We start from the raw sequence: 24,080 nt of genomic DNA on the forward strand, positions 1-24,080 counted from the left end.
AGGGAGAAAAATGGGTTTGTAGAAATAAGAGAGTCATATGTAAAGGCAAAACCAGGTGTTTTTACCTATTGATTTCATATGTTTGCAATCCAGTATTATAGGCAAGAAAACAGCACCAAGGCTTCAACTCAAGGCAAGTATGAGAAAACTTTCTGTAAAAAAACCCGAAACAAACAACTTTTTGTGTAAAGGGCCAGAAAGTAACTATTTTAGACTTTGTGAGCCATATGGTCCTCTGCTGCAACTACTCAACTCTGGCCCTGAGGTGAGGAAGGAGCCACAGGCAATATTTATAGGAATGAGAGTGGCTGCATTCCCAAAATGCTTTATTTACAAAAACAGACAGTGGACTGATTTGGCTGATGGGCCATACTTCACTAAGCCCTGATCTAGTGTTCTAAGTTAGTGGTTCTCTAACTTTAGTGTGCCTCAGAATCCTTTGGAGAGCTATTAAAATAGAGATACCTTGGCCATACCCTCAAAGCTTTTGATCTGTAGGAGTGGGGTGGGGCCCCAAGAAACTGTTTCTAACAAGTTCCTAGGTGATGTTGCTGGTCAGGATGAGGTCTATACTTTGAGAGCCACTGCTATAGACCTTACTACTAAACAAAAAGGTCAATGTTTTAAGTAGCTACCAAATTTTGTCAACAAAAATTTGTTACTTGTAGTAAGTTCCAAACTTGGAAGCTGAAATAAAATGAAATAAGTTAAAGAGAAGCAAAGGGAACCATACTATTTGGGATTTTTTCTCCACTTTTACTTCAGTGTAAACATTGTCCCATCAGTAAAATACACATAATTCATGCAAATCTCTTTATTTACAGAACATTGTCACCGAATATGTTCCAAGTCCTATAAAGAGTTGAGAAGTATTAAATTCTAGAAATCAAACAAGAAAATAAAATCAGTTTTAAATGCAAAAGTAAATGATTCTTGCAAAATCAAAGAAAATACAACAAAGCCAATTTCTAATGAGAAGTATCTCATTCTGATAAAAATCAAAATAGTAATATATATATAAGGTAGTTTAAGACTTTTGAAGAATTGTGTAATTCTATGCTAATAAAAATACAATGAGGTAGATAATATAGCCTTTACTATCCTTCTTCTTTCACAAGATGAAGAAACTGATGAAAACAAACTAGATAATGATTGGTCACAATTATTAAAATTTTTCCTTAAAATACTATTTTTCCTAGTAAGTTTTAAACTATTTATAAACTACAACTTATACATAACTTTTTAGGACTATGTCTATGAATATATCTTCATAGGGAAAAATATTCTAAGATCTTCAAGTCCATATTCACATTCATGAACCTAATTCTGAAGCCACTCAGGCAAGTTGAACCAAGAAGCCTGAACTGGAATCAGATCATAATTTAAAGTACATTCAACCTCTACTGCAAGTGGGTCACAGATATGGAAGTGTGGTGATCCCTTTCAACAGTACAATAGAAACTGAACAATGGGAGAAATACTATTGATGGAGATAATCCAAAAAGTAGAGCAGCAAGCCAGATGCTCCTGCTTCCAATTCCCAGGCTCTTTTTACAATGATGATAATGAAGGTGTATTCATTTGAATAGATACTTACACAAATCATTTTCACATCCATTCTGAAAGAGAAATGTTTTCAAAAAGAAGGCAAGAAGCATAACTTTCAATAAACATGGTTTAGAGAGGTTTTTCCATTCTTATTAGCATGCATTTAAAAGTATATATGTTGATTATAATGTGAGATGACTCTAAACTGTGATTTGAAGAATGTTTAAAAATTTATGTGAAATATATGCCCTGGCTGGTGTGGCTCAGTGGATTGAGCACTGGCCTGCAAACCAGTCGTTGGCTCGATTCCCAGTCAGGACACATGTCTGGGTCCTGGGCCAGATCCCCAGTAAGGGGCGTGCGAGAGACAACCAGTTGATATTTTCTCCTTCTCTTCTACCCTTCCCTTCTCTCTGAAAATAATTTTTTAAAAGAAGAAAAATTATATGAAATATAATTAAAGAAAGTCCTCAATGAAAACACCTTTGTTTGTTTTAGAAGTCTCTAATTATTTTACAAATGACTAACTTAAAATTTATTCATTAAAATAATTTCAAATTCAATGCCATATATTATTGTTAGAACAATAACCCAGTTAAGATGATATATTAAGCCTAAGAAGACAAGTAAAACTTTTATATTAATAAAGGCTAACCATTTTGCTTTGTAACTAATGGCTCAGATGGAATTCACCAAAAATGTCTAACCTAAATAGTGCAATAAAAACAATACTTTCTGAGGATTATCTTAAGAAAAGATACCTTTTATGGTCCTCTGAAGCCAACCTAGGAAGTCTTTTCATTGAAGTAAGTGATCTAAACAGATTTCACCATGATCACTTTTCTACCACATGGCAATGTAACATAATTTAGTAGATGAAATACTGTTCTGTAAATTTAGGTAATTTAGATTCAGTGCACGATCCTATCACAGACTACAACTTTAGGATCTTTCCACCTCTTTTTGCTCACTGCAAAGATATGGACATAATAAAATTTGGGGCGGTTACATAAAATTATTTTAATAGTCATAAATCCTGTATATGGCTATTTCCTAAATATATATTCTGTGATTTCCCTTGTCTCAGTTCTGATTTTCACATTATGAAGAACTAATTCATCTGTTATATACCCAAATTCAAAGACAAAAGCTATGATACAAAATCCCTATTTTAACATTATTAAAATTTAGAACAGTCTCGCAAATTATGAAATCTATACACTCAAAGGATGCTCTTTTCTTAGAATTCTGGTCAAGATGTTGGCATCAGTAAACATGGTACTTGCCTCCTCCAACAACCACATCAAACTTACAACTAAACATCACAACAACCATATTCAGAACCACCTGAAATCTGACTGAACAGAAGTCCTACAACTAGGAAATTAAAGAAAAGCTACATCAAGACTTGTAGGAAGGGTAGAGACACAAACAAGGCTGGTCTCACACCCATGTGTGATGGATAAAAATTGGGAGGGATATCTCAGTTGCAGAGTTCCCTCCTGAGGAGCAGGGAGAGCCCCACACCAGGCCCCCCAGCCCACTAGGGTTCTAGTGCCAGGAAGAGAAGTCCCCATACCTTCTGGCAGTAAATACCAGTGAGGACTGAGGCTGAGGGAGTTGGAGGGCTTCTGCAGTCCCAGACTTCCTCTTAAAAGGTCCATGCATGGACTTATTCAGACTCACTCCCTCTGAGCTCCAGTGCCAGGGCAGCAGCTTAAAAGGTGCTGGAGACATGCAGGAAGGAACCCAACTGTCTAGCATCAGGGCGATGGCTGAAAGGGCAGCTTTCTCCCACACAGAGGTGCTGGCAGAGGCCATTGTTCCTTCATGAGCCCTCCCTGCACAGGGCCAGAAGGTGGGTGCTACATCTGACACTCCAACCTGGCTCACGCTATTTGGCCCTGCTCCACCCAACTTTCAGGCCCACCCAAGCCAGTTTCAGTAGCTTTTCCATATAAATGGCCTTCCTTGGCTCATGTTTCAAATTTTCATAAAATCTCTCAAACAAGTAGCATGTGGTCTCAGCGTACCTGATAGCTCTTGCTAAGAGACCCCAGGCCCAGCACTGGCAGCAGCCAGCCTTGGTTCACCACCTGGATTCAACTGGGCACTTCTAGGCCAGCACAAGTAGCAGCCATCTACATATCACTTTTTAGCTTAGGGTGGGTAGTCCTGAGCAAAACATAGGTGATAGCTGACCTTGGCCTGCACCTCCTGGGAGGCCCCAGAACCAGTACACTCAGTGTACAGTTAAATTCCAAGTCAAAGCATCACCACCTAACCACCTTCACAAGTGACACATTCAAGGGGATAGCCTCAGCAGCCAACAGAGCCCCACTGAAGTAAGTCCTGCTTGGTGGTGTGGGCCCATGCACAGTTGATCCTCCATGGTAGTTGGAGGTGGGCAGCCAGTGGCTTCAGCTGATCAGCCTGGGGGAAATTCTCTCCCATTGACATGCCAACAGCAATCAAGGCTTGACTATAGGGAGAGGTTGTACACAGCCCACACATTTGGCTACTCTATCAAGCTGGGAGATATAGTAGCTCTACCGAATATATAGTAACAAAGAGGGGCAACCAAAATGAGGAGACAAAGAAATGTGTCCCAAATCAAAGGACAGAACAAAACTCCAGAAAAAGAACTAAACAAAATGGAGGCAAGCAATCTACTAGATGCAGATTTAAAACACTGGCTATAAGGATGCTCGATGAACTTTGTGAGAACCTGAACAGCATATAAAAGGGCCAGTCACAAATAAAGAATACAGTAATTGAAATGAAGAATAATTTACAGGGAATCAACAGTAAAGTAGAGGAAGTCAAGAATCAAATCAGTGATCTGGAATATAAGGAAGCAAAAAAAACACCCAATCAGAACAGCAAGAAGAAAAAAGAATCCCTCAAAAATGAGGATTGTGTAAAAAGCCTCAGGGACAACTTCAACCATACCAACATTCACATCATGGGGGTACCTGAAGAAGAAGTTAGAGCAGAAAACTGGAAACCTATTTGAAAAAATAATAACAAAAGATTTCCCTAACTTGGTGAAGGAAATTGATATACAAGTCCAGGAAATGAAGTGAGTTCCAAACAAGATGAACCCAAAGAGGTCCACACCAAGACACATAATTAAAATATCAAAGGTTAGAGACTTCCGGCAAGATGGAGGAATAGGTGGACGCACCGTACCTCCACGCACAACCAAGATTAGAACAACAACAATTTAGTGCCAGAATAACACCCAGAACTGATAGAGGATTTATTTGAATGGAAGTCAGTCGGCCAAGAAGTTGAAGTAGACCTGTTCATCCAGACTGGTAGGAGGGGCGGAGAGGACGAGCCCGGCGGGTGCGGGTCAGCGGCGCGTGGAGTTCGGGGAGAACTTGGCGCGAACTCGGTGCGTAAGCCATCTGGGGCGCGCAAGATCGCAGCGGTGGACCCTGAGTACGCAAGCAACGGCTGGCGGACCCAGTGAGGTGGCAATTGTGGACCAGGGCAGAGCTTGCAACCCAGGATCCCAGAGCAGGGACTGAGATCCCAGGAGAACGGAACTACCGCCATTGTTCCCTCCCATCCCCACTCCCGCCCCCACCCCCACATATAACGTCACAATCTAGCGACTGGGGTGCTCAGCCCTGGTGAACACCTAAGGCTCCGCCCCCCACCGTAACAAGAGTGACCAGACCAGAAAAAAAAGAAAAAAAAGAAAAAAAAAAGGAGAGACAGGGAGAGACAGGTCTCCAACAGAAGAACAGATCAGTCCCCCAGGATTCATCCTTTTGAGCAACCAAGAAATAGCCAATCTATCAGATGCACAGTTCAAAACACTGGTGATCAGAAAGCTCACGGAATTGGTTGATTTTGGGCGCGAATTAGATGAAAAAATGCAGGTTACCATAAAAGAGATGAAGGAAGATACACGGAGGAGAGCCAATAGTGAAGGAAAGGAAACTGGGTCTCAAAACAATACAGTGGACCAGAAGGAAGATAGAAACAACCAAGCAGGAAAGCATAAAGAAATAAGAATTCAAAAAAACAAGGAGAAGCTTAGGAGCATCCAGGACATCTTTAAACATTCCAACATCCGAATTATAGGGGTACCAGAAGGGGAAGGGGAAAAGCAACAGATTGAGCACGTATTTGAACAAATAATAAAGGAGAACTTCCCCAATCTGGCAAAGGAAATAGACTTCCAAGAAATCCAGGAAGCTCAGAGAGTCCCAAAGAAGTTGGGTCCAAGAAGAAACACACCAAGGCACATCATAATTACATTAGCCAAGGTAAAAACAAAGGAGAGAATCCTAGAAGCAGCAAGAGATAAGGGGACAGTAACCTACAAAGGAGTTCCCATCAGACTGTCAGCTGATTTCTCAAAAGAGACCTTACAGGCAAGAAGGGGCTGGAAAGAAATATTCCAAGTCATGAAAGACAAGGACCTACATCCCAGATTGCTCTATCCAGCAAAGCTCTCATTTAGAATGGAAGGGCAGATAAAGTGCTTCTCAGATAAGGTTAAGTTAAAGGAGTTCATCATCACCAAGCCCTTATTTTATGAAATGCTAAAGGGACTTATCTAAGAAAAGAAGATAAAGAAAAAACATGTATAGTAAAAGGACAGCAAACTCACAATTATTAGCAACCACACCTAAAGCAAAACCAAAAGAAACTAAGCAAACAACTAGAACAGGAACAGAACCACAGAAATGGAGGTCACATGGAGGGTTAGCAACAGGGGGGGGGGAGGAGGAGAGGGGGGAAAAGGTACAGAGAATAAGTAGCATAGAATGTAGGTTGAAAATAGATAGGGGGAGGGTAAGAATAATACGGGAAATGTAGAAGCTAAAGAACTCATAAGTATGACACATGGACATGAACTAAAGGGGGGGAATGTGGGTGGGAGAGGGTGTACAGGGTGGAGGGGAGTGAAGGGGGGAAATGGGACAACTGTAATAGCATAATCAATAAAATATATTAAAAAAAAGAAAATACCAAAGGTTAAAGACAAAGAGAGAATGTTAAAAGCAGCAAGAGTAAAGCAGTTAGTTACTTACAAGGGAACTCCCATAAGATTGTCAACTGATTTCTGAAAAGAAAGTGCAGGCCAGAAAAGAATGTCAAGAAACATTCAATGTGATGAAAAGCAAGGACCCACAAACAAGATTACTATATCCAGAAAAGCTATCATTTAGAATCAAAGGACAGATAAAGATCTCATCACACAAGAAAAACCTAAAGGAGTTCAAAACCACCAAACCAGTATTATATGAAATGTTAAAAGCTCTTCTTTAAGGAAAAGAGATATGAGCAATAAAATGGCAATAAATACCTATTTATCAATAATTGTATCAAAAGAAAAAACAAACAAGCAGAACAGAAACAGACTCATAGATAAAGAGAACATTATCATGGTTGCCAGATGGGAGAGGTCGTTAGGGGTTTGATGAAAAAGGTGAAGGGATTAAGAAGTACAAATTGGTTGTTACAGAATAATCATGGGGATGTAAAGTTAAGCATAGGGAATATAGGCAATACTATTATATAACTACATATATTGTCAGATGGGTTTGAGATTTATTAGGACAATCACTTGGTAAGATACTAAAATAATGTCTAATCACTGGGGTGTACACCTGAAACTAATATAATAATGTATGTCAACTGTAATTGAAAAATAAAAATAACTTTAAAATAGGAGGAAAAAACCCTTGGCTTGTATGGCTCAGTAGATTGAGCATTAGCCTGCAAACCAAAAAGTCACCAGTTCAATTCCCATTCAGGGCACATGCCTGGGCTGTAGGTTCAGTCCTGGTCTGGGCATACAGGAGAGGCAACCAATCAATGTTTCTCTCTCACAGCAATGTTTCTCTCCCTCTCTTTCTTGCTCCTTTCTCCTCTCTCTCAAATCAATAAATAAAATAATAATAAATAGATACAATTACAGAGCTCTGGCCAAGATGGAGGCATAGGTAGATATGCTACACCTCCTTGAACAATCAAAAGATGGAAACAACCAATTTAAAAACAAAAAACAACCAGAACTGCCAGAAAATTGAACTGTATGGAAGCCTGACAACCAAGGAGTTAAAATAGAAACATCCAGACTGGTAGGAGGGGAGGAGATGGGCAGCCAGGGTGCACAGCAAGGTGGCAGCAGGTTGACCAGATGGTCACACATTCGCAAGTGGATAAACTGGGAGGAACAACTGGGGAGTGAGACAGACTGAGCAGCCCAGGTTTCCAGTGAGGGCAAAATAAAGCCTCAGAACCTCTGGGTGCAAAAACCTATGGGGGTTGTGGCAACAGGAGAAACTGCCAGTTTTTTGAAAGCAGGGCAAGAGCTGAATGAGCAGCATTGTTCCCTCTCTGACCCCTCTCCCAGACAGTGCCACAAAACAGCAAAGTGGGTTGCCCTGCCCTGGAAAATACCCAAGGCCCTACCCCTTACAATGTAACAGGTGTGCCCAGACAAGAAATATGGCCCAAATGGAAGAACAGATTAAAACTCCAGAAGAACAACTAAGCAACGAGTACATAGCCAACCTATCAAATGCAGAGTTGAAAACACTGGTAATCAGGATGCACACAGAAATTATTGAGTATGGCCACAAAATAAAAGAAGTGAAGGCTACACAAAATAAAGAAAAATATACAGGGAACTAACAGTAAAGGGAAGGAAATCAGGACTCAAATCAACAATCTGGAACAAAAGGAAGACATAAACATTCAGCCAGAACAGAATGAAGAAACAAGAGGCTCAGGAACATGTGGGACAACTTTAAACATTCCAACTTCCTAATCATATGGATGCCAGGAGGAGAAGAGAAAGAGCAGTAAATGGAAAACTTATTTGAAAAATAATGAAAGAAACTTCCCCAGTCTTGCAAAGGAAATAGACTTACAAGTCCAGGAAGCTTAGAGAGCCCCAAAGAAGTCAGACTCAAGGAAACACACACCAAGGCACATCACAATTACATTATCCAAGATTAAAGATAAGGAGAGAATCTTAAAAGCAGCAAGAGAAAAGGAGACAGTTACCTACAAAGGTGTTCCCATAAGACTGTAAGCTGATTTCTGAAAAGAAATCTTGCAGGCAAGAAGGGGCTGGAAAAAAGTATTCCAAGTCATGAAAGGCAAGGACCTACATCTAAGATGACTCTATCCAACAAAGTTATCATTTAGAATGGAAGGGCGGATAAAGTGCTTCCCAGACAAGGTCTAGTTAAAGGAGTTCATCATCATCAAGCCCTTATTATATGAAATGTTAAAGGGACTTATCCAAGAAAAAGACAATCAAACTAAAATCAGTAAAATGACAACAAACTCACAACTATCAATAAATGAACCTAAAACCAAAAACAAACTAAACAAACAACTAGAATTGGAACAGGTTCACAGAAATGGAGATTACATGGAGGGTTATCAGTGGGGAAAGGGAGGGGAGAATGGGGGAAAAAGTACACAGAATAAGAAGCATAATTGTTAAACACAAAATAAACAGGGGGAGGTTAAGAATAGTATAGGAAATGGAGAAGCCAAAGAACTTATATGTACGACCCATGGACATGAACTAAGCAGGGGCGGGAATGCTGGAGAGAAGACGGGTACAGAGTGGAGGGGGAGTAAATGAAGAAAAAAGTGGGACTACTGTAATAGCACAATCAATAAAATATACCTAATAAATAAATAATTGAAAAAAATAAATAACTCTATGTCTCTCTCAAAAAGTACTTTTTCCTATGTATATAAGCAATGACAATTTTTAAAAGCCACAAAGCATTCTAAATAGTATGTGTCTAGTACCACAAAATATATTGAATAAATTGACGTCAGACATAAAGTAGAATTTGACCAATTTTTAGTTTCTTTATTATTATAGAAACTATTATTTAAAATTATGTAGGTAAAATGAATTATGTAGGTAAATTGAAATTGAAATAAATTTAATTTTTTTTACTTTACTGTTGTTCAAGTACAGTTGTCTGCCTTTTCTCCCCACCACTCTCCTGTACCCCACCCATCCCCTCCTCTCTCCCCTGATTCCACCCGCCTTGGTTTTGTCCATGTGTCCTTTATAGTTGCTCCAGAAAACCCTTCCCCCTTTCCCCCCATTTTCCCTTCCCGTGTCCCTTCTGGTTATTGTCAATTTGTTCTCAATTTCAATGTTTCTGGTTATATTTTGCTCACTTGTTTGTTTTGTTGATTAGGTTCCAATTAAAGGTAAAAGAAGAATTTTTATTTTCATATCACACAGACATACACACACTCCTAATCCAAAACAATGACTCTATCAGGGGCTCTTAGTGAGGTCATAAAATAGACCAATGGCACATCACAACTCTCCAATTAGGGATAAGGATTTAGTTAGTGATTTCCCCCCTAACTTTATTAAAGCCAATATTTAAATTAACTATTAATTTCTGATCATTTGTAATATTCTATAGGCATCCATTCTATAGGCAATAAGCTAGAATGAAGGAAATAATTTTTTTCAGGAACTCCACATTTATATTGCCTCCAGTCAACGTAGAACAATTTTGATAGTTTTCTTTTTTAACCCAGGATCAAAAAGAAAACTCAAAGGAGTTTTAAAAAGAAAGAGAGGAAGGAAGGAAGGAAGGAAGGAAGGAAGAGAGGGAGGGAGGGAGGGAGAAAGAAAGGAAGGAAAGAAAGAAAAGGAAGAAAGAAAATGAGAGGAGGGAAAAGAAAAGAGAAGAAATACTAAATGTGTAGCATTTCCCTATGTAACAGTGAAACAGTTCAGTGGACCAGTTTGAATATTTTTACATTTTGCAGAAACAACCTACTCACTATGGGGCTACTCAGACCACTTGAAAGAACTTCCCAAATTTGAGGGTAAACAAGAATGACACCTAGACGGTAAGTTCCATTTTCATTTTTAATCTACAATGGAATCAGCAAAGTATAGTTCAAGGGCCAAATCCGGCCCACCACCTATTTTTGTAAATAAAGTTTTACTGGAATACAGCCATACTCACTTTTTCTCATATGGCTATCTTCATGCTACAATGGCAGAGTTGAACAGCTGTGAAAGATGTCATATGGCCCAGAAAACCTAAAATATTTACTGTTAGTTTACAGATAGTTAGCCAACTCTTCACCTACAATACCTAAAATTGTTGAAAAGCACTACAAATATGCCCATGAAATAAAAAGTTGGCCAACAACTCATAAAATTTGCTTTAATTTATGCCCTATTTATGTGTTGAACAGACTCTACATGCAAACTCTGATAGTACTCACCTGACTAAAAAGCATTCAAATCTTCATACACTGCTGATGGAAATATAAAGTGGCTCAGCCATTTTGGAAAACAGCCTGCCATTCCTCAAAAAATTATAATACAATTTGACCAAGCAATTTCGCTCCTAGGTAAATAACCAAGAAAAAAAATTATGTTCACACAAAAACTTGTACATGAATGTCCACAGCAGGATTATTTATAATAGCCAAAAGGTGAAAACCACCCAAATGGCCCATTGACTGGTCAACAAATGTGGTATGCCCACACAGTGGAATATTACTGGACCTTAAAAATGAATGAATTACTGATACATCTACAACATGAATGAACCTTCAAAATGTTATGCTTGGAGGAAAAGTCACAAAAGACCAAATATTGTATGATTCCACTTATATGAAATGTCCAGAATAGGAACATCTATAGAGACAGAATCTGTAGAGATTAGTTGTTGGGATAGGGAGGGATGGGTGTATACAGGGTTTCTTTTGGGGGTGATGAAAATGTTCAAAAATTTTTTGTGGTGATGGCTGCATAACTCTGAATATACTAAAAACCACTGAATTGTACACTTCAAATGGCTGACTTGTGTGGTATATGAATTATACCTCAAGGCTGTTACCAAAAAAGGTATTATATTAATCTGCTAAAATATACAAAATCAGAATGTTACAGCCTTTTATTTAGGAATACCTTAAAAAATAACCAGTCTCTGTTCATACTAAATGACAAGCAGTAAAACAGTATTGTAGAACAGGTGTTTAGATGGGTCACATATGCCCAGGTGTGAATCCTCATGCTGCCACTTATTGCCACTCTGCCCAGGGTAAACTACTAATCTCCTTTTCCCTCAGTTTTCTCATCTGTAAAATGCAGAGGGGTGATTGCCGCAAAGAGAAGGGTTGTGGCCAAGCTTAAATTAGGAAAATATAAAAAATTTAATACCCTGTCCAATATATAATGAGCACTAGAACCATAGAAGTTGAGAACCAAAAAGAAAAAAAAATCAAAGAATTCCTAAAGTTGTCCCTGAAAACTTTAAGTTTATATTTATTATTTGAATTTCCTTATATATATATATATTACCTGTGTCACTAAAGCTAAAAATAGGAGCTGTAAACCTAAAGTTTTTCTAAAAATAAGGTTTATTAATTAAAAATAAAACTATAAACATTTTTAGCTTTCTTTTTTCTAAGAGAAACTACATTGTTTTTATAGACTAAATATAAGATAATTAAAATTTCATTAAGTTTTTTACATCTAATAATATATAATAAATGTTTTACTTAGTAACATCTTTTGTATATTTTTAAATAAAATTATGTTTTAATTAAATTTATGTCCATGTAGTTTTTTTAACTTTTAATTGATGTTTGAATACAGTTGTGTCCATTTTCCCACCACCACTTTCCCTCACCCTACCCACGCCCACCTCCTATCCTCAATCTCATCCCCCCTTTTTCAGCTTTTTTAAGATTTCTTTATTTTCTCTACCTGTATTCCTCTATTCCTTTTTTCTAAATAAGGAAACAGTCCTAAAAGATTAAATGAGTTACCCAAGAAGACCAACAAATCATTTAAGCCTCACATCCTCTGTAAAGATTTTCCCAATTTCTTTCTACTAGGTGGCCACAGTCTATGGATTGCTCACTAACACACTCCTTCCACAAATATGGAGTGCTTACCTTATGTCAATTACAAAGTTATGCTGAGGATACTAGGTGAACAAGTCAGACATGGCTCTGGCCTTAACAGGACTTAAGGTCTAGTTAGATTACATATGAACTATTTGTCAACTTCTCCCTTTGACAGAGATTCTTGAGACTAAATAACTCAAGTATTTGGTAAATACTATTAATAGCAATTAAAATAACAACCTTTAGACATTTTATATAGATAATTTTATTCAATCCTCACAACACCCCCTCCTAAGGTATCATCCTGATTTTACCAATAAAGAAAGTGAGGCTCAGAGAGGTTAATTAACTTGCCCAGGACCACACAGCTAGAAATAAATGCATAAAGGAACAAATGAATGTCAACACCACTAACAATTGCATGCATGGGGTAGAAAAGAATGTTGATTTTACTGTATCTTTTATGTAATAAAGAGCCTGTGTTTAAGCACTGAGAAAGTGCACATTTGGAAATTACTGAAACTTATCTGCATAGCTGCTAAAAGTAATTTGAGTATCTCAGAGACATTCTAGAAATGGAAAATACTTATGCTGCACTTTACTATCACTAATCCATGCAAATGGCTTATGAAGGAGCTATCATTCCTTCTAAAAATAATGAGAAAATGGCCATGCTGTGCCCAAAGGTTACCAAATCACATCATAGGGGGCTGACTTAAAAGCTACAAAACAATTTTGATCCATATGTTTGGAGGAAAGTACATACCAAGGGCAAGCAGAAAGGCCAAAAATTTATGAAGTTTTCTAAAAACATGAACTAGATCCTATAAAACAGCAGTGGTATAATGGTAATCTGGATATCATAGCAGGTCTAGAGACCTCTGAAACTGAGTAACATCTAGACTCAAGTGTTTTAATAAAACATTAAATTTACATTTGGTTAAATGGTAATACTTTCATTATATATTAAAACACACCAAAATACTCTAAATTTAGGGTTGAAGGTAAAAGCCTGCATGGTATATTTTTATATCATTTAACTACACCAAAAGAGGGGGGACAATCATCATTCCTATCTATAAATGATTCAGATATTCAAAACAATGCAACAAAGCCAAAAAAAAGTATATTAAAAAAATTGAAAAAAAGACTATGCAACAGCCCAGTAAGAGAACACAAGACGCTAAAGTGAAATAATATGCACTTAGGTACAAAAAAATTGGTTTAGGTACAATAAATTCTTATTGAGAATGGATGTGGAAAACTAAAAAAAGCCAATGAATAAATTTAGTTGTGGGGAGGGAGTATACTACACTTATCCCACTGGGACCAAAAACCTTGAGGCAAAGAAGAATTCTGTTCCCCATAGAGGAAGGATTAAAGAAAATAACAAGGTTTGACAAATATCAAGAACTTAAAGAATCTAAAATGTTCTTTCTCATTTCATTTAAGGTTTGCGTTTACTTGAAAGTTATGCACCAAGCTCTGGAATCATAAAGACCTAACCTTAGGAAAACTAAATGGTTTTATCTAAAAGCCAGCTATCACAATCTGCAAAACACAATTATACTGAAAAAATAATATACTCCTTTTTTACCCTAAATATGTTGGTGTTGAAAAAGATTCAGAGAGATATAGTATATTACCAACATCCACAGAAATGAAACCAGATCCTTGCTTTTCAGTCACACCATGAACTGAATATTAAACATTACATTTATTCTGATAGACATTTTAAAAGTCTCCCTGTTACAGACAAGCCTTTTCTTGGTTCTCAGTCAGAGTGTGCTGGCATTTTACATTATTACTGATCCTTACCTCTTTGAAACTCTCTGATGCCAAGCTATCCTGATTCTTCTAACACTGTGAATTATACTCCAAACTACAATCCCCAGCTCAGTCAATCCCCAAGAATTAGTTCACTTATAGTTTCACTTCCACACAGATGATTTCCAAATCTTCACTGTCATTCCAGATCTCTCATCCAAACTCCAGTGAGGTATTTCCAGAAATGTCCACTTAGAAATAGGCTTTGCTCAATTCAAAGTTAAAGTACCAATTCACACCATGGAATACTGGGCAGCAGTTTAAGAGGAAACAGAGTTAGGTACATGTATGGATAATGAATGGTCATCAAATATACTATTTTTTCAACTGAAAATGAGTATTTTAGTATAATGTACCAGTATGATCCCATTCTGGTTTTTAATGAAAAACATTACAAAGGTATACAAGAATTGGACAGTGGTTACCTCTACAGAATGGGGTTAGAGATGGCTGGAGAATGGAGAGAGAGTTGCCATTTACCCTTGTATTATTTATATTTTTAAGTAATTGTTATAATTTATTTCATAAAAACTAGTTAACTAATAAAGAGAAAGTAATAAAGTCAAGTAGCTTTAGAAATGAAATCTTCCTGGTATAGAAAGTCAAAGAGACTCTTCCTATACTGACTAGAGCTCTTTGACCAGTCATACTACAGTACCATAATGACCATCAGGGTAATTACATTTTACTCCGTTGAAAGAGGGGATACCAAGAGACTGGGTAGTCTCAGGAGAGAGAGAATGGAGAGCAGGTCTCATAGCACCTTGAACCCTGTAGCATGAATCCAGAGCCATAGTTGGTGGTTTTAGAGTCTGCACTGTTAGTGGCAACTGAAAAAATAAAACCCAAATGTGACAGCTGCACACCTCATCAGCTTGTTGGTTGGGGTCAGATACCTGCTCTGCAGCAATAATTCAGACACTTGATTATTTAGGTGCACAGTGCTGGCCAACAGCTGAGATGCTCACAACTCAACAGCTGTGGTTCAGTACACAGTTTTTAGGACCAAAGAGAACAATTTCAGTGTTTTTATAACAGGATATAGGAATAACTACCCTGTGGAAACCACCCCACCTCACTACCAACCAACACCTATCTCTGATACCTCATTACTTCTGGTTTGGCAATTAGGAGTAATTAAACAACCATTCTATCTGTTGGGGCAGGAGAACTGGAAGGACAAACTTGGATTATAAAAGGGGTAGAAGACAGTCCAAAACAAATTATATTTTGGATGGATGGACAAGATTCTATATTTCCATTGCTAAAGAATGTATAGATTTACTAGTTTTGTGACAAATGCTGATATTTCATTAAAGAGGAAGATCAAAAGAAAAGCAAAATTGATGAAACAATGAACAGTAGTATGGAACCTCTACTAAAGAGGTAAGAAATTTAACTAGAAAGTCAAATAATTAAAATTTGCAGTAAGTAAACTCTGAAGACATGTCCCTTACTTTAAGGCAACCCAATGTAGCACGAAATAAGTGGATTTTAGAACCAGTTAGAATTCCATGTGATCTTGGGCAAGCTACTCAAACATCTCTGAATCTTGTTTTCTTTTTTCTGTAAAATGGGAAGAAGTAGAAGAGATGATACATGTAAAACACCTGACATGTGAAGGCATACATGTCAATTCACCTTATGAAGTAGGCATTAAGTTATAAAGACTTCTTTTCTTTTTAAATTTTATGTATTTATTTTTTTAGAGAGCAGGGAAGGTAGGGAGGAAGAGAGGGAGAGAAACATCGATGGCTATCGCACGCCACCAAATAGAGACCTGGCCTGCAACCCAGGCTGTGCCCTGACTGGAAATTGAACCAGCAACCTTTCAGTTCACAGGCTGGTGTTCAATCCACTGAGCCACACCAGCCAGAACAGGGTTTTTTTTTTCTTTTAAACAATCTTATATCAAAGTCCCTTTGAACAATGCTTCTGCCACATTTAAAACGTGAAAACATTTACAAAAATGAACTAACTCAAGAACAATTTCAAAAAGTAAGGTTTACCTGCACCTTTACTTTATTGAGTAGAGCTACAACTAGAGATGGCAAGAGAATGTTTAATTTAAAGAAAATATCCAGGAACACAATTTAAGGAACATTAGAGATAGTTTGCCAGGTGAAACTGTTGCAGATACAAGGGAAAACTGAAGGGGAGTGAACTGCACATGTCAAGGACATAGAAACATGTCACAGTCATGAAAGGTAAGGGATTCACAGTAAGTATTTATGAAGAAAACATGCAAGCCACATTTCCAGAAAGTCCAAGTCCTAAAGCAGTCTGTAAAATGTGGATATGATGAGACTCAGAGTAAGGTTGTGCAAATGCAGAAAAGCAACTGAGTAGAGCTCAGTTCCATTTAAAATGTCCCCAGAATCAAACTCCATCACCAGGATGAATACTGCTTACTGACTCCCAATAAGGCCTGCTGTGCATAGGAATCCACACCCTATGTTTAACAAGTATTTCCTCTGTGGAAATTCAGTTTAACCTCCACAGCTTGGATCCTTCTGGGCCACTAGCAGCTTAGTTGGTGATTGTGTTTCTTTTACTTTGTTATATGACTGTCACTTAATCAAGGACTTCCTTATGGAATAGCTACTCATTTATGGACAATTCCTCATTCTTTCAGGCTCACACGTGACATCTTCCTAATATTAAAAACTAGTTTACTTACAATGTCTAAATAAAATTTCTAGGAAAGATGTTCTAACATAACATAATATTCTCCCCCCCATCACCGTGATACTAGCAAACCAAATCAGTGGGCCAATTGATATATGTGAAAGTCAAAGTAATTAGTAAAAATAGTAAAGCTTAATTTTTCTCTGTTAAATTACATATTTACACATTATTAATCCAGTATTTACATAAAGGCTGCATTTAATTCAATTTTCTGGTAACTAACATTATTGGAATCACAAATATGGGCTTTAGAGTATATAAGCCACTTAACCATACTCCCAAGTGAGTGTATGTACAAACACAATCTATTTTAAATTGATATATTTCTTATTATTAAATTGAGTCATCCTAGTGGATAGCCATCATCAACTGTTATTGAAGCAATTCTTGTTCTGTGTTGTTCCAAACATCAGACAATCACCATGCTATCATTTGATGAGTGTCATGAATCAGTGTGAATCTTAAAAACACTCAAGAAATCAAAGCCAAAAACAGGCTGCAACAAAATTCTTACTGAACAAGGCTCAGAAACACAGTGTAGAGAAAATAAAATCCATGTTTTGTTCTTTCGGTTTCAATACCTCCACCAAAAATGTTCATTCCATTTTTTAAAAACCATAAGCCTCTGAAAAGCCAATTCCAAAATACTACATACACAAACCAGTGACTCTCAATTGTAGCTGCATATTAGAATCATTTAGAGAGCATTACAAAATTATCAATGACCAGAAGCCATTCCCAGAGATTCTGATTTCATTGCTCTGACACAGGGGCATGGCAACTGATCTGTCTAAAAAGCTCCCCTGGTAATTCCAATATGCAGTCAGGTGGAGAACCACTACTTTAAACTCATATAGCCTTTTGGGACAATAATTGCTCTGAGATTGATAAATAGGCTTTTTTTTGCCTTTTAATGAGATTTTATTAAAACTACTCAATTCATTCTATAGCTAATGAATGACTGTTACACTACAGAACCTGTGTTCAGTAATAGAGAGAGATGTGCAAGATATGTCCCCTGCCCTCAAGAAACTCCCTATTAAGTAGATAGAGAGACTCATAAATAAGTAACTGTAATTAAATATGATAGAGTGTTCCTGAGGTGTAAGCAAATATAGCATACTTCGCAAATACAGCATGCCTTATATGTCATCCTTGAGCCCAGGTCATGCTACAGTATTCCAATTTTAGTATGTGTTCTACCAAAGCAGGAAAGCCAGAAGTTACAGGTTACTGAATACCCAGGCAAGTATTCAGCCTACACAAGGTGAAAACAGTGTGTATTTTGCTATTCTCTTTCACGGAAACTATTGTACTATGAAGGTAGTCGTTTCTGTTTTAATTTGGATGAATCATAAAATTTCCTTCATGTCACATTATTGATTGTACACTTACCCATAAAACTAAATTTGCAAAAGATACAGTAACTGATTGTGACAAAAATTAGCCAATTACCTATATTTGTATAATAACTTTCCTTTCCAGTAATTGCTATTTTGCTAAAACAAAGTTTGGGGACTATGGTAAGGTGCCATCATTGCTTGAAAGATGTTGTGTAGCAAAATGTTACGAAAACAACAGGCATTCAAAGGAGTTTTTTGTAAGAATTCAAAAAATAAGAAGCATGGGAAAAGAGTTTAAAATTTTTTTAAAGAGATAGCATTCTTTCAATATTCATAAGGATTCAGGCACATGATTCCTTTGAAGATAGATGGGGGTAGTGAGGTAGGGGAAGGACTGACTGGTGAGCTGATCTTGAAAAATGAAATTTATATATATGACACATAGACATGGACAACAGTATGGTGGTAGCCAGAGGGAAAGGGGGGTTGGAGGGAGGTAGAAGTGGGCAAATGGGGATAAATTTGGATGGATAGCCACTTGACTCTGGGTGTATGATGCATTATGCAGATGTTGTTTTATTGAGTTGTATAATTGAAACCTGTATGGTTTTATTAACCAATATCACCCCAACAAATTCAATAAAAAAATAAAGTACCTTAGTGAAAACTTAAACCTATTAAGACCTAGGGGTTAAAACAAACTTGCAATACTAATTTGGCATAAGAGAAAATCACAGTTTCAAAGAACTTGGATAAAAATCAACAAAAATCTTTTCAGTACAAATGAACATCTTCAAGGCCTTTCTGTTTGAATCCAAAATTGAACAAATTCTAAGTTAAAATGTATGCTGTCAAGCAAGGTCCCTGCAAGAAAATTTCAAGTGAATTTCAATTTCCAGATCAATATATGCCGAGACAATTTACCAGAGAAACCTTCAACCTTTACACAGGGCAAGGAACACCATCATTACATTCTTTACCACGAAGGCCACCTTGAATTCATTATTTCATGGAGTGACATAAATGACACTGACCAAGTCAGATTTTGTAGGCTATGAATGAGAGTTCATGTTCACAGTAGTTAAGGTGGCCATAGAGTACCTATCACCTCAAAATTAGCTTGCTCTCCCTGATTACGCAGCTCTGAATCAACAGAAGAGATTAATTTAGTCCTATCAGAATATCAATTTATAATTGATATTCTATCAATTATAAATCAGCAGAATATTTGCTGTGCTAGTGTGAAGCTGATCACTTCTTTTAGATATCCAAAGAGCAATATCATAACTCTTCCAGACCTTAAGGAATCAGAACTAGTAACTAACATGAATTCAATGATGGCTATATTCTGTCATCACTATGTAATTAACATTTTAATTTCACAGTTCCAAATTATGACATTGCTGGCTCATTTAAATCAAATATAACTAAGACATAACAAACAACATTCACCCACATGCACAGACACACAATCATCTGGGGGCTTTGAGGAAACACCTAATCGCCTTTACTGGGTGTGAAGAATGAAAAAACCAAGGGGATTTTAAAAAATATATTTGCCTCTCTAAACTGTGCTATTCACATACGGCTATTGAGCACTTTAAATGTGGCTAGTCCAACAGAGGAACTGAATGTTTAATCTTATTTAGTTTTAATAAATTTAAATTTAAATTTAGAAAGAGATACTTGATTCCATTATTGGAAAACTTTTAGATATGCTTGGAAAAACTTGGGTATGTGAATCTACTGTTGCAAATGCAAATTTTATGAAACCTAAATGCAGATCAGGTATTTCCTATGAAAATTTAGCTTAGTGTCAGAATTGACATGTATTATTGGTGTAAAATACACATTGGATTTCAAAGACTAAGAAAGGCTGTAAAATATCTCCTTAATAATTTCTACACTGATCACATGTTGAAATGGTAATAGTTTGAATCTATGAGGTTAAATATTTTATTAAAATTAATTGCACCTGCTTTTAATCTTTTAAATGTAGCTATTAGAAAATTTACATATGTAAAATTACATATATGGCTTGCATTCTTTGTCTTTTAGACAGTGTTGCTCTTGAGCACTTCCACAATCACTTCACAAGGGGCACATTTGGATATCCTTCTTCTACTAGACAGGCTGGTCATGTAACAAACAATAGGGGCAAGGAGTAACATGTCGTCTTATCAATTCAGTCTGAGGAAAGTGTGTAGCAAGGTCTACCCACAATCACCAGGTGAGGCAACAGTTATACCTCAACATGGGAGGGGAAAAATGAGTTATCAGCACTTAAACAAATTGAAATCCAGCATTGCAGACAACTTAAAAGAGAAAGAGCCAACTGCTCTAAAGTCTTGGTTTCATTTCCCAAGTTGGGATCTTGAAATAGACAATAAAGCACCACTTCCAAAAAGAGGTAAAATGTTTCAATAGTAGCTCTCTAGCAATCCCTAAATAATCTAAAATTGCTCTTAAATCTTATCTCCTCAACTTCGAAAGCCACACTGAACTAGGAAATCAACTTCAGATTGCCAGCATTTCCCTCACAAGCAAATCAGCAGGATTGTGCACTTGGCATTCGGTTTGACAAGAATGAAAAGGAAACTATTCAAAACAGATTTAAGAAATGGACAATTAGATGAAGAACTGCAGATTTAATTCTCAATCAGCACTGTGATTAATCTGATTCCCTGATTTTCCCTAGTGTAATTGTACAACACAGATGAAAGGATGAGCATTTGGACTGTCAGTTCTATATTCTAGACTAGCCCAGTGACTCAAACCAGACGGCTCTACCACACTAACCACCATCCCAACAACAGTCAAGGGAAGCCTCGAACACTGATTTTACAGTCATTGCATAACGAGGCATTAAAAATTCCGATCCCCCCAACTCATTCCACGTTTGTCTACACCAGGTGAAGAATTTGCTGAAACTGAACGCACCCCGTCTTAAATGACCCCCTCCAATACGGCTATTGGGTGAACACAAAGGCATCTATCTAATAACCTGCACAATAGACACACACCCCACAATTAAAAACCCTGGATGTTTTTTCTCTTTCTCTCCACACCAGCAAAGGAAATGCAAGCTGCTCTTTTTGTTAATGGTCTACGGCATACGCAAGGTAACAATAACCCCAGCTGTTCCCGGGAAGCAACTATAAAATCGGTTCGGCCACGTCCCTGTGCAACCGTCAGATAAATGCAGACAGCAGATTTCAGCCGGCCCCATGCCTCATGGGATGGCTGTTCTTGGCTCGTTGGCCTCCACCGATCTCTGGGAACCCCCCAGAACCCCACCCAACAGGAGGTCTAGGTACACGTCTATAAATACTCCGGGGTGAGGAGGACGAAGGCGGGGGAGGGGGTGGAGGGCAGGGGTCAGGCCCTGAGCTGGTATGGGTGTGGGAGGACCCGGACATCACTGAAATGCATTTTCCCACACTCCCGCTCCCTCGCGTGGAGACTCACTTGCCGATCACCTCACACAGCTCGTACACATCCTCGAACAGCACGTCGTCGTCGGCCATGGTCCGGAGGGGACAGCGGCCGCAGCGTGGAGGGCTCCGAAAACGGGGGTGGGGGCGCTAAAGAGCTCGGTGCCCGCTCCCTGGCTTGCCTTCTCCGCTCAGGACCCGCGAGCCTTCAGTGCTGAGGACGCTTGAGTGGGGCCACAAGGCCCAGAAACTGCGGCGCCTTCCTCTGTGGGCTACCGACCCGGCGCGGGCGGCGGGGCCGGGGCTCAAGAGTGAGGGCGGCCCGGGCCCGGCGCCGCCCGCCCGCCCGCCCGCCCGCTGCTCCTCGCTCTGCTGGGCCCGGCGTGCGGATCCTCTAGGACGGCGCGTCGCCGCGCTCTCCGCTCGTCAGCCCACGGGGGCCACGAGGCCGCGACCGCTCCCTCCACCGGGGCTGGCTCTGGCGCGGCGCGGGGCAGCTCGGGCTACAGGGGGGGCCGCTGCAGGACCATGGAGGGAGGAACGCTGCTGAGGGAGGTGGCGGCGGCAGATCGGCGCTGGGGACCAGGAGGCGGCGGCAGAGACGCTCCCTCCTCCTTCTCCTCCTCCCGCCGCCGCCACCGCCCGCCTGGGAGTGGGAGGAGGCTTCGCAGGACTGGTTCTCCGTGAAGGCGGGAGCCACGGCTGCGGCCTTCAGCTCCTCCTCCTCTGCCTTAGCCCGGACTAGCCTGCCAGCACCGTGCACCCGCCTAGCGCACACACGCCCTCCTCCTGCGCGGCCTTCGGACTCACAGGCCCCACCCACTCCAGCCCGTCGGGAAACCAGTGGCCCAGGGAAAGGCAACGGATCTGAGCCGCGCATGCGTGCTCCGCGGGACACGTCACAGCGAAAGGAAGGGTGAAGGGGATTTTGAAGGGGTGGGGAGTGGCCCGCGGGCAGCGCGGGCTGCATCTGTGTAGGTGGGGGCTGGTCGGGGTTGTCACCTCCGGACCAAACCTCGGAAGGGGCTGAGACCAAAGGTCCAGGACCGTACTCACATTTTCAGCTATCTGCAGCGAGAGGCTTGGAATCCCGGCGCTCCCCACCCACTTCTTTTGTAATCACAGGAATCCTGTAGCAGTTTTTGCTGGGAAAGAGTCCTAATGAATGGGAAAGCTAGAAGAAAGATAGAGAGGTTGTCACTCCAGACAGTGCTAGGCGACAGATGCTTTTAGTGCCACTGCCATTCTTTACTGAAAATGAGGGCTGGGGAAAGGGGGGTCGTCAACCTACAAATAAAGGACCAAACAAAAACTGTCCAGGAAGGTGTGCAACAGCAAATGACAATTTATACAGACAACTTCTCCCGCATTCTGCCCAAACTCAACAAATTATCCAGCCCCTGCCCCTACTACAAACAGCCTAGAGAGAGGTCAGGAAGGTGAGGACAAACAGGGACTTCAAGCCCCTTTGTAAATTCCCCTCCCCCACCAAGGCCACAGGACCTACTCTGCTCTACTCCTGTAAGTGTTACGCAATTCAGCATAAAAATACAACTAGAAGGAGTATGCACAGGGTCAGGCAAGGAGTGAGGTTCTGGGTGTTGTCGCTGTACTAGGTTGTATTCAACAGGAAAATTTTTGTTTGAGCATGTGCAGAATGAGCCAATGCCATCAGACAGGTATATGCCTCAGTTGAGGACTAATAAAAAAAAAGTCTGTTTCTCTGCACAGCAGAAGTGCCCAATTAGTTCATAAGTAAGCTGCTAGAAATCATCTGGTAAAATTCTCAGTGCAGTAATTAAAAAATAAAGCTAATATTTACCAAAGTGTATGGAGTGGGTGGAGACCCATGGCCTATTTTCTATTAAGAAACGTTTTTTTGCAAGCCCTTGACCACGCCCTCAAGAGGCTGAGAGATTTGCCAGGGTTAAGGATTTGAGTACTAAACCTTTTAAAAATGCAAATCAGGGGGAAAATATAATTTTATGAGAAGGTTGTCCTCCTTTCCCAAAGAGCTTGTGCATTCACCAGAGAAGGGAGCTTTAGAGTCTGAGAAACATCACATCCATTGAGGATCCCACAGTTCTAAGTCACTCATCCCAAGTTAGCATGTCTGCCTGGTGCCTAATGAATAAGGCATCATTCCATGCTGCCCTGAAGTGCACAGTGACCCTCATGAGTCACCTTGTTACCTTCACTTCCTCTCCCCAGATCCAGTCTGAGCTTTGCCAAGATTTGTCAACTTCATTTTGGAGTTACTTTCCACAGAGGCTATGTTCAGAGGTAGAAACAGACAATTTTAAAAGAAAGTGGAGTTGAATAAAAAACACAGCTGCAAAGA

The 24,080-nt window shown here is 39.3% G+C and overlaps 1 protein-coding gene across 11 annotated transcripts in view; it reads right to left on the bottom strand.

Moving 5' to 3' along the window:
* CASK (calcium/calmodulin dependent serine protein kinase) overlaps window positions 1-22,491 on the bottom strand; it is a 422,712-nt gene extending 400,221 nt beyond the window's left edge. For 6 of the 11 annotated variants that reach the window (XM_045860507.1, XM_045860509.1, XM_045860501.1 and 3 more), the window contains exon 1: window positions 21,774-22,489. In XM_045860507.1, the coding sequence (XP_045716463.1) occupies window positions 21,774-21,832 (59 nt within the window). In that variant the 5' untranslated portion in view covers window positions 21,833-22,489. Of the gene's footprint in view, window positions 1-21,773 lie in introns of all 11 variants that reach the window. The other 5 variants (XM_045860508.1, XM_045860504.1, XM_045860499.1 and 2 more) reach the window with 3 other exon arrangements.
* Window positions 22,492-24,080: the final 1,589 nt, after the last annotated feature.

This window comes from Phyllostomus hastatus, unplaced genomic scaffold (genome assembly GCF_019186645.2).
Source record: "Phyllostomus hastatus isolate PE091 unplaced genomic scaffold, TTU_PhHast_1.1 phas_scaffold_200, whole genome shotgun sequence".
NCBI lineage: Eukaryota > Metazoa > Chordata > Mammalia > Chiroptera > Phyllostomidae > Phyllostomus > Phyllostomus hastatus.